The 12,136-nt window shown below is 34.3% G+C and overlaps 1 protein-coding gene across 2 annotated transcripts in view; it reads left to right on the forward strand.

Annotated features, from left to right (window-relative positions):
- Window positions 1–12,136, forward strand: part of TPR (translocated promoter region, nuclear basket protein) — a 65,471-nt gene that overhangs the window by 42,154 nt on the left and 11,181 nt on the right. For both annotated transcript variants that reach the window (XM_077901906.1, XM_077901905.1), the window contains exons 36-43: window positions 1,058–1,266; window positions 2,124–2,396; window positions 3,121–3,269; window positions 4,133–4,216; window positions 7,543–7,743; window positions 8,762–8,893; window positions 9,083–9,173; window positions 11,640–11,824. In XM_077901906.1, coding sequence (XP_077758032.1) covers window positions 1,058–1,266; window positions 2,124–2,396; window positions 3,121–3,269; window positions 4,133–4,216; window positions 7,543–7,743; window positions 8,762–8,893; window positions 9,083–9,173; window positions 11,640–11,824 — 1,324 coding nt within the window. The remainder of the gene's footprint in view (window positions 1–1,057; window positions 1,267–2,123; window positions 2,397–3,120; window positions 3,270–4,132; window positions 4,217–7,542; window positions 7,744–8,761; window positions 8,894–9,082; window positions 9,174–11,639; window positions 11,825–12,136) is intronic.

Raw genomic sequence — 12,136 nt, forward strand, 5'->3', positions numbered from 1 at the left:
CCAGTAGTGGGATAACTGGATCATATGTTAATTCCATTTTTAATTTTTTAAGTGCCCTCCATATGTTTTCCAGAGTGGCTGCATCAATTTACATCTCTACCAACAGTGCACAAGGCTCCATTTTCTCCACATCCTTGTCAATACTTATTTTTTGTCTTTTTAGTACTAGCCCTCTGACTTGTATAAGGTGATATCTCATTATGGTTTTTTTCCATTTCCCTGATAATTAGTGATGTTGAGCATTTTTTCATGTGTTTGTTGCCATCTGTATGTCTTTTTTTTGGAGAAAAGTCTGTTCATGTCTTCTGCCTACTTTTTAATTGGATTCTTTGGGTTTTTGGTGTTGAATTGTGTGAATTCTTTTTTTTTTTTTTTTTTGGCATGAATTCTTTATATAATTTGAATATTAACTCCTTATCAGATAAATCATTTACTAATATCTTCTGCCATTCAGTACATTGTCTTTTTGTTCTGTTGATCGTTTCCTTTGCTGTGTAGAAACTTTGTATTTTGATATAGTCCCGATCGTTTATTTTTGCTTTTGTTTTCCTGGTCTCAGGAGACATAATCTAGAAAAATGTTGCTGTGACCAGTGTCAGAGAAATTACTGCCTGTGCTCTCTTCTAGGATTTTTCTGGTTTCAGGTCTCATATTTAGATCTTTAATTCATTTTGAGTTTATTTTTTATGGTGTAAGAATGTGGTCCAGTTTCATTCTTTTGTATTTAGCTGTCCAGTTTTCCCAACACCATTTGCTAAAGAGACATTTCCCATATATACTTGCTCCCTTTGTTATAGATTAACTGACTATATAATTATGGGTTTATCTCTGGGTTATTTTGTTCCATTGATCTTATGTCTATTTGTGTGCTAGTATACTGTTTTGATTACTATGGTATATCTTGAAATCTGGGATCACAATACATCCAGTTTTGTTCTTTTTAAAGATTACAGTATGTGGTGCTTTTTCTTTTTTTGGTAGAGCATATGTACTTTATAAGGCATATTTATAGCAATTTCTTATGAACCGTTATTCTTGCATTTTCCTCCTCTGTAAGTGCCAGCACATCAGATCCACCAACAGCCAATATCAAGCCAACTCCTGTTGTGTCTACTCCAAGTAAAGTGACAGCTGCAGCTATGGCTGGGAATAAGTCAACACCCAGAGCTAGTATCCGCCCAATGGTCACACCTGCAACTGTTACAAATCCTACTACTACCCCAACAGCTACAGTGATGCCCACTACACAAGTAGAATCACAGGAAGGTAAGTAAAATAGTAACAGATATGATTGGATTGACTGCTTGCTTAGATTTATTATGAGAAGATAGTAACTTCAAGGATAAATGAGGCTTCCACTAAGCTAAAGTCAACATACAGTAAAAGTGGGTAGTTAATATTTTCAAGGGTATGCCTCTTAGAATACTCATTAATGCAGCGAATTTCCTCCCTCCTCCCATCCCTTCCTTTCTGCTTTGTTTTGTTTTTAAGCTGAAGGAGGGGGGAAAATAGCGCACCTTTAAGTATATAGCATGTTTTTCCAAGGCCAACATTTTTACTTCTCATGGCTAAGGAAGATATGAAATCTACCTTGGAGAACCATACTAAATCACTGGTTCAACCCAGACCCCACTTTTTCACTGAAACTGTCTCACTTTTTCATTACTTTTTCCACTTTGTTCCCCTGGGTAGTTTCTTACACATTACTGATGCTTAATAAAAATTTATAATTTATCTTTGAGCTTCTTTGATTCATTTATCTTACTTGGTTATAATTTAAATAAAATCATAAGTGCAAAGAGTTTTAGATACTTATTTAACTGTATTTATCTAATTTAGATTAATTAAATAAGCTAATTGGATATTTAATTACCTAAAAATTAGATATTTAATTAGTTAAGTAATAATTTAATTACAGTTTAATTACACCTATACACTACTGTATCAGTCACACAGGTAACACAAAAATACATAATACATTACCCACGCTGTTTTTGCTTAGTGAGTGGTGAGAGGTATGTATACAAATCACTATGCAAAACATTACCTATAACACAGTAGGGAGGGAAAAATCTAGCTTTGCTAAGAATAGAAGACTTAATATATTAAATATTATTTTTCAGCTATGCAATCAGAAGGGCCTGTGGAACATGTTCCAGTTTTTGGAAGCACAAGTGGTTCTGTCCGTTCTACTAGTCCTAATGTCCAGCCTTCTATCCCTCAACCCATTTTAACTGTTCAGCAGCAGACACAGGCTACAGCTTTTGTGCAGCCCACCCAACAGAGTCATCCTCAGATTGAGCCTGCAAATCAAGAGCTATCCCCCAACATAGTAGAAGTTGTACAGAGTTCACCAGTTGAGCGTCCTTCTACTTCCACAGCAGTATTTGGCACTGGTAATCTGGAATTTATTTTAAATTGTGAATTTTTATTTTTTGGTAAGCTTAATTTTAAGATGAAGTTAGAGTAGACCTGTGCATTTGTAGTTCATTGGATATAAAATACACCTCTTGAGTATTTGTACATACTTGTTTTCTAACAGGTATTAGAAAGGATGAATAAATTCCTAACACTTAGTTTCATGTTTACTACTAGATCACTTGTTTTTGTCATTCACATCTTTCTTTCCTTCCGGTTATTTTGACTGATTTTAAAAGTGATACAACTCCATAACATTTTACATCATTTAATTCAGGTCCTGAGAAAAAAGACATGTAAGAGAAGACCATATAAGGATTTTCAAAAAAATAATAATAATAAGGATTTTCAAATCTAAACATACAATATAAATTTTTTATCCTAGGAGTCTCAGGTTTTATAACTATAGAAGGTGTTATGTAAACTTTGCAACTGTATATCAGTACACAGTGAATCGAATGCATTGCTATAAAAGTCAATGGGGTTTCTTAACCACAGATAAGATTGATAGTATAAGACCATTAATTCAAAGCACAGGTTGCTCTTTGTTTACATAGATTAGCAGGAATAAATTATGTTGAATTGTTAATTAAGTGTTCACTGTCATTCTTTAGTTAAATGGCCAAAATACTTCAAAAATTAACTTTGTCTCAATGAGTTTATCAACTTCTGATTCAAAATTTAAATTATGTCATTTCAAAGTGTCAGCTACCCCAAGTTCTTCTTTGCCTAAACGGACACGTGAAGAGGAAGAGGATAGTACCATAGAAGCATCAGACCAGGTCTCTGATGATACAGTGGAAATGCCTCTTCCAAAGAAGTTGAAAAGTGTTACCCCGGTAGGAACTGAGGTAAGATATTCTTTCAGTTACAACATTATTAGGTGAATGGACCTGTTGGGGCCAGAATCCATTACCTAGAAAACTCTTTATTGAACTTAGTACAAAGTTTCATCTTACAGTTCAGATACTGTTGCTGTTGCCAACATATTTTTCTAGGTCTTATTATATCTTTAATTGAATTATTTCTCATTTCAATTAAAAAACAGATATAGGGGCACCTGGGGTGGCTCAGTTGGTTGGTTAAGTGATTGACTCTTAATTTCCACTCAGGTAATGATCTCAGGGTTGTGAGATCGAGCCCTGCTTTGGGCTCTGCACTCGGTGTGGAGCCTGCTTAAGATTTTCTCTTTCCCTTTCCCCTGTCCTTCCTCCCCACCACCCCCCTTAAAAACAAACAAACAAAAAAAGCAAAAAAGACCTACAGTTATAAAAACTTAAGTTGTATTCCATTTGAAAGTTGGGTGTTTCTTAATTCAAAGAATAAAGAGTTTAAGTTTTGTGGACATTTTAAACTATTGTCTGCCATTTTTTTCTCAGATTAATCAAAACTGTATTCCTTTATTTTCTTTTTTTTTTTATTCCTTTATTTTCTGTTGTTGAAGCCAAAACTGTAATGAATTAAATTTTACTCCAAAACATTAAGACTACTAAATTAATTTCATTACCATGTATTTAACTAGTGTTTGTAAATCTTATTTATGTAGAAGTGGAACGTGATTAATTACATTATATAAATATAAGAATATTTCTGTTGTAGTGCTTCATAAAATTATAGAGTTAAGTTTTATTTTATTGGGGGAGAACTAGCTGAAGAGATGACACTTCATCTAGTAAATTGATCTGGTTAGCACACTTTTTATGTTATGATTCAGGAAGAAGTTATGGCAGAAGAAAGTACTGATGGAGAGGTAGAAACTCAAGTATACAATCAAGATTCTCAAGATTCCATTGGAGAAGTAAGTAAAACATATTTAAGGTAGCAAATTGTTGCTTTTAATGAATGAAATTGGCTTTGGCAAATTGAAACATTATTTGTACTTCTTTTTAACTTGATGCTTTTATATTTAATAAAATACTAGAATTACCATTGCAGTTTCTACTTTGCTTTACTTCTAATTAGAATTCTGCCTTCTAAACTTTGTTAAAGAAATTGTTTTGTTTATGGGGCACCTGGGTGGCTTAGTCAGTTAGGCATCCTACTCTTGATTTCAACTCCAGTCATAATCCTCAGTGTCATGAAACTCGAGCCCTGGGTCAGGCTCCATGCTTAGCACTGAGTCTGCTTGTCCCTCTCCCTGTGCTCCCCTCCCCTCGACTCCCCACGTGAGCATGCTCTCAAATAAATAAATCATTTTTTAAAAATGTTTTTGCTTATACTTAGCACAGATCTTTGCAGGCTAAGAGTTTGTCATGAGTGAAGATTATCCAATGCTAATTATTTGGAAGTATGAGTGCTGGTTGAGTCTTGAGTTACTCCATAGTGCCCCTTTCGTGGTCCTCTGTTGCTCTCTCCTCTCTTGCTTCTCTTACTAAATTAAAATAACCTGTGAAAGGAAGTGCATTTATATATTTTTTCATTTTTTTGAACTCTTAAGTTAGGCTTTTCCAGAGGTAGCCTCACTAGGGGAAATATGTAGACTTTGAAGCTACAAACCATTTGGTTCCATTCCTGACTATACCACTAAGAAGCTTTGTGACTATGGGAAGTCATTGATTCTCTCTAAGCCTTGGTCTTCTAATCTGTTAGAATAATATAACATTATTTTTAGTGTATTGTAAAGTACCTAAAATAACACCTGCCACACATTAAGTGCTCAAAATATTATTTACTTTTCTTCCATCTCCTGCCACACTAATTGGGAATGCATAATATAGTAATATTAATAGCTAAACTACTAATAAACACAGTTCATTACTCTGTATGCCAAGTATTGTTCTAAGAAATTAGCATTTATTAACTAACTGAATCTTTAACAGCCCTGTTGCATAGGTGAAGAAACTGATAATCAGATAAGTGACATACCCAAGTTCTGATAGTGCTGGCACTGAGACTTGAACTTAGGGTATCTAGTTTCCAGTTATACTCCTTAGCTTGAAACAGTACATTCTGTCTGGATAAATTTTCAGGATCATTTATTCTAAAATTATCTACATAAAATTAAGGAACTATCTCAAGTTAATCATCAGCAACCATAGATTGCAAGTGAATCTTGGTTTCTTCTAGATGCATTAATTTTTAAGTTAATTTTTCCTGTTTTCCTTGACTAAGAACAGAAAACTAAACCTTAAAGATAAATGCATAGTACTCTCAATGGTCTCCATTTCATGGATCGTTCAGAGTATCATATCTAAAGAGCGTAATACCAATTTTGAAATAACATGTGAATTTCTAATTTATTGCCAGACTTGGTTAAATTATACTAAAATCTTCTGTGCAAAGCTTTTTATTGAGATTGGCAAAATTATCTATGAATCAGAAGTACCATTTGGTTTTCCATTCCACTTTTAGCTCTATCTACTGAATGCATAATGGTTCGTTTTTCTGATTTTTTGATGATGGAGCAGATGTTCTTTATAAATGTTGCTTTTTTTGAAATAAGCATGTCACTTTGAAGCACATTTTTAATTATACCATGAATTACTCATTTTTTTCCATTACAACAAATATAATCCTTATGAATGAGTTCACAAGACATTGTTTCAGGCTTATATAAAAAATAGATTTTGCCAGGTGCTTAACTTAAAAAGTAGACATTTAATTTCTTTATAGTAAATAACAAAAATAAAGGTTTTTTTTTAAGATTTTCGGGGGGGTGGGGCAGAGACACAGGCAGAGGGAGAAGCAGGCTCCATGCAGGCAGCCTGACATGGGACTCGATCCTGGGTTTCCAGGATCAGGCCTTGGGCTGAAGGTGGCAATAAACCGCTGAGCCACCCAGACTGCCCTAAAGTTTTTAAATTATAGTTTATCTCGGTAGCTAACAAGATGGAATTGTGAGGATGAATTAAGCAAAGAATTATTTTAGTATCTAATGTCTTTAATGTGACTCGAAGGCTTAAGATAGTTTAGGGGGAGAAGTGTCTTCGTAAAATGACAATAATAAAAGCTTATTTTATTTAGTATGCTTCCCAGACTATTTCTGGTTTAGGGAATAAACCTTTTTTTAAATAATAAGTTGCGGGCCCATGGATATTCTTTTTTTTTAGTTTGGTTTGCAACTGCACTGTCAACTAACCATATTGGCTCTTGAACACTTCAAATATAGCTAGTCTGAATTGAGATAGACTGCGAGTATAAAATATACATTGGGTTTTAAAGACTTACTACAAATTTCAAAAGGTAGTATATCTGATTAAAATTCTTAGTTTGATTACTTATTGGAATATTTTGTATATATTAATACTGTTAAACTAATTTTACTTGTTCCATTTGTTTTTAATTTTAAGTGATTACTTAAAAAAATTAAAATCATGTATGTGACTCATATTGTGGATTACAGTATGTTTCTGTTGAACAACGCTTGATCTACAATATCACACTGGTAGTTTTGAATACACCTATATTTTTATATATATGTTTTTTTCTTTTTTATTGGAGTATTAGTCAATGAGGTTTATAATAATTATTCTATAGGAAGACAATAAAGATTCCCAATGATTTATTTTCTTTAGTGTGTGTTTCAAATTAACTCTTCCCTTTTTTTTAAGATTTTTATTTATTTTTAGGGAGAGAGAAAGAACACACGAGTAGGGGGAGGGGCATAGAAAAGGGAGGAGAAAGAATCTCAGGCTGACTCTGTGCTGAGCATGGAACCAAGGGAGCTCAATACTGGGCTCGATCTCATAACCTGAGCCAAAATCAAGAGTCAGACTCTTAATTGAGCTACTCATGTACCCCAAATTAACTCTGTTTTTATTCTTTTTTTAAAGTTTTTTTTTTTTTTTTTTTTTTTTAATTTTATTTCCTTAGCTAGCAAGAGAGTAGATGAGTGGAGGGGAGGGGCAGAGGGAGAGGGAGAAGCAGACTTCTCACTGTGAAGGGAGCCTGATGAGGCATCAATCCCAGGACCCCAGGACTATGACGTGAGCCAAAGGTAGACACTCCAATGATTGAGTCACGCAGGCACCCTAATTCTGCTTTTAAAAAACCTATTTTAAAAATAAAATACTACTAGTCCACAAGTATTTTATTGTCCTAGGTATACAGTATCTCCCTGATACTTTCAGGTATATTTGACTTTCTCATTTTTTTTTTTAAGTTTTCATTTTTTTACTCTTAAAGGGAGTTACTCAGGGAGATTATACTCCAATGGAAGACAGTGAAGAAACCTCTCAGTCTTTACAAATAGACCTTGGACCACTTCAGTCAGATCAGCAAACAACAACTTCATCCCAAGATGGTCAGGGCAAAGGAGATGATGTCATTGTAATTGACAGTGATGATGAAGAAGAGGATGATGATGAAAATGATGGAGAACATGAGGTAAATCATCCATTGTTTTTAAACTGCTGGATGAAATGCACAAATCCTTACCACTGATCACTCGTCCATAACATTTGATTCCCTGTCAGTTTATTCTTTTTTTTTTTTTTTTTTTTTAAGAATTTATTTACTTATTCACGAGGCACAGAGAGAGGCAGAGACACAGCAGGCAGAGGGAGAAGCAGGCTCCACGCCAGGAGCCCAACCTGGGACTGGATCCTGGGTCTCCAGGTTCACACCCTGGGCTGAAGGCGATGCTAAACTGCTGAGCCATCCGGGCTGCCCCCTTGTCGGTTTAAATAGATTATTTTTATTTAACATTATTTATTATTTAGTTCTGAAATTAACATATGATGAAATTAAGCATAGAACAAGTGATGAAAAATCATTTTTTTTATTGTCAAGCCCTTTAAGATTTGCTAAATTTTTTAATTAAACTTAATTTTAAATATTACTGCTAAGAGACTAGATTTAGTTATAAGGTCTGTCATTTCTGTAGATAAGAAACTAGGGTATTTTTTTTGTATAGTCCCATAATTTTTTTCAAAAATAATAGAGGATTTTTTTTCTAATTGAAGCATATTTTAAGTGAACTTAAATTTTATTTATTTTATTTTAGGAATTAATCCTATATTGACAACCACTCATTTTAGATCCTTAATCAAACCATGTTTTTAAAAGCTCATAGTATAATTTCATGATTTGTTTTCTTCCATGCCACTTTTGAAATTTAGAAATAAAGTGGCATCTGACACTTTGTGAACATCTGGGAGCTTTGATCTTTGAACTAATCTCATGAACAGTTAGAATATAGAACTGATTATTATTGTACTCTTCCCAGTAAGCCTCACGATTTTGGTATTTGCTGCCACTGAACCAATTCCATATAGTTCTCAGGACAATTCTTATGTCCTGATAAGTGGTATGTAATTGAAATTTTTAAACATGCTATTAAGAAATGCAGGATATGTGTGCTACATCTTAGATCTTTGTTTTTACTTGGGCACGTGTCTACCAGGATTATGAAGAGGATGAAGAAGATGATGACGATGATGAAGATGACACAGGCATGGGAGACGAGGGTGAGGATAGTAACGAAGGCACTGGTAGTGCAGATGGCAATGATGGATATGAAGCTGATGATGCTGAGGTAACTGGCTAGAACTGTAACTATCCACTTTCTTCAAGAATTTGCTAGAAAACATACTGTTTTCCAAGGATATTCAAAGAACAGTAAAATGTTTTATACTTCCTTATTTGTTGTTACTGTGGTTCAGTTTGGTTATTATGTTTTAAGATAATTGTTTATTTGCTCTTAGTCATTGTATTTTGTTGATAGGGTGGTGATGGGACTGATCCAGGCACAGAAACAGAAGAAAGTATGGGTGGAGGTGAAAGTAATCAGAGAGCTGCTGATTCTCAAAACAGTGGTGAGACCTTTTTTCATCTCTTTTTAATTGAATGCTTCTGGTAATATCATCGAAGCAAAGATTGCATTTAATTATCATGTAGGTAATAACACTTGGTTAGTAAATTGGCAAACAAGAGATTGGCTTATTTCTAGCTTTACTATTCTCTCATAAAGTCTACTCTTTCTCTTGGATTGGACAGAACTCAATAGCACTCTCATGCTGATTCAAATATCTTTTGACATTAAACAGCTACCAGCCCCCAGCTTTCTGCTACAACCTACAGCAAAGAGAAAAAACAGATCTGCAGTCCTCCTCAGGGTCTGTTGGCTGGAGAGAGAAAAGTGGCTGTCTTGCCTTGCCATTGTAGACTTCAGAATATTTATCACTGTAGAGTATTACTGTCTTTTTTAGCATATCAGACTTCTCTAAGATTCCAGTGTTCTGAAATCTATAAAGTATTACAAATGCAATGTATTGCTGCTATTTTTATTAAGTTAAATGAGGGACACCTGGGTGGCTCAGTGGTTGAACGACTGCCTTCAGCTCAGGGTGTGATCCTGGAGTCCTGGGATTGAGTACCACATTGGGCTCCCCACAGGGAACCTGCTTCTCCCTCTGCCTCTGTTTCTGCCTTTCTCTCTGTGTTTCTCATGAATAAATAAAATCTTAAAAAAAAAAAAAAAAAAAAAGTTAAATGAGCAGTAATAGCAGTTCACAGCCAGAAGGGGTCATCTAAATCAAGCCACGTGTTTTAAGTTAAGGGTTTATGGGTATTGGAGCTTTACTTGACTTATTTTGCATTGGATAAAAAATATTTTGGTCATTGTGGCATGCTTTCTGTTAAATATTTGAAAGAATGAGTCCAGACCTCATTGAAATAGAGGCATTAAAGGATTATGGAAATCACAGAAAATTTTATTTTAGAGTCATTTTTAAATGTGTTTTAAAGAATTAGTGATCATCTGGTGTATTATTCTGAGCTAAAATCATAGAAATCATATAGTAAAACCTTATATGTTTAGACTATTGGGAAAACAGTGTATCTGAGTTTCCATATAAGCCTATGTGTTTAAAAATGCAAGATATATGCTCATTTGAATTAAGATAGAGCAAGGGTATAAGCAGCCTTTCAACTTTTTAGCTTTTTTAAGAAAAAAGTAATGAATATTAATCTATATACTAAAAAATAGTATACTTTCTTAGCTACTTTCTAAGGGACATAAGGAGAAAGATTAATAATACTTTGGTCCATAATTTATATTTTGTAAAACATTTCATAGATTTTGGAAACATCCTGTATGTGTTATATAGTTGGGATACAGGAGGAAGTTTTTTTTTTTGTTTTTTTTGCCTCTTTAGGTATTATCACTAAAAGTCTTGTCTTTTGAGAGCTAATGTTCATAGTCATTTTTTTTTTTCAGACACAAAGCATAGTCGATGCTCATTGAATACTTGTTGGAGACTTTATTTTTTACAATCAAGCAAAAATAGGCCTAGTGATCTAGATAAAATTAAGTTAGTGGATGGATTCAGTACCTTGTCAGGAAGTTACAAAGGAAGCTTTTCCTGAGCAACTGTATTTGTATTAAATTACAGTTGTATTAAATTAAAGAGATGCCTGCATCAGAAATTAATGTATAATGTATGATTCCCCAACAACATGACTACTAAAAGCTAACTATTGACCCATAAGCTTTATTGATATCATAAAAAAGTCGATTGTGTTTTTATAGTTTATTGTACTATGTTCTTAGAATAAAGTAAGTTAGAGAAAAGAAAACATTATTAAGATAATCATAAGGAAGAGAAGATACATTTATAGTGCTATACTGTAAAAAATCTGAAAGTGAACCTGTGCAGTTCAAATTCATGTTGTTTAAGGATCAACTCTATTTAGTTCTTATAATAAGCTTATCATTTTAGGTACTAATTAAGATCTGAGAAGGGGCACTTGGCTGGCTAAGCTGGTAGTTATGATCTCAGAGTTATGAATTTGAGCCCCATGTTGGGCATAGAGATTACTTTAGAAAAAAGCAGGGTCACATAGCTGTTAAATGTTGTAGCTAGAATCCCATCGCAGACCTCACTTTTTTTTTTCCAGACCTGACTTGTAAAACTACTAAGTTCCGATAGCCTGTTTACTTTCACAGTGTGAGACAGCTTCTGTTGTTTCTACCATGTATGTAGAAGACCTAGACATGTGAAGGACCAATGAAATTCAAAGTTTAAGAAATCCAAAATATGAAAATATCTTTTAGTTGGTCCCATTAACCAGCCAAAGGAATAGACGCAAAGAGGTTAAGGGACTTGCCTAAGTCCGCACAGCTGATAATTGCACTCCCATTCTCCACACCTCACTACTTTCCTTCTGAAAGTATTGGTGAGGTGAACATCCCTAATGGTGAGATTTATATCTCTAGGGGATTGTCCCATGTATTCTGTGATAAATTTAATAGTTCAAAATAAGCTTCTCTTTTCCTATAGGTGAAGGTAATACAGGTACTGCAGAGTCATCTTTTTCCCAGGACATTTCTAGAGAACAGCAGCCATCATCGGCATCTGAAAGACAGACTCCCCGAGCACCTCAGTCTCCAAGACGCCCCCCACACCCTCTTCCTCCACGACTGACCATCCATGCTCCACCTCAAGAATTGGGACCACCAGTTCAGGTATTAAAAGTACTGACCAATCTGGAATATCTTGGCTTCATCTCTTCTTCTTTCCATTAGATACTACTATTACCAGAAATTAAGTGAAGTTTTTAATGTTTTAACATATTTTTATATAAAGTTTTTTGAACTGAAATTAATTTTATTTCTTTTTCTTGAAATACAGCAGTAATTTACTTTATAAATAAGGTGAACTTTGGAAAGGCAAGGCTTACTAAAAGTTGTATGTGGGGGCTTGTGGATGGCTCAGTGTTTGAGCATCTGCCTTCAGCTCAGATTGTGATCCTGGGGTCCTGGGATTAAGTCCCACAT

This window comes from Canis aureus, chromosome 6 (genome assembly GCF_053574225.1).
Source record: "Canis aureus isolate CA01 chromosome 6, VMU_Caureus_v.1.0, whole genome shotgun sequence".
NCBI classification, from domain to species: Eukaryota; Metazoa; Chordata; class Mammalia; order Carnivora; family Canidae; genus Canis; species Canis aureus.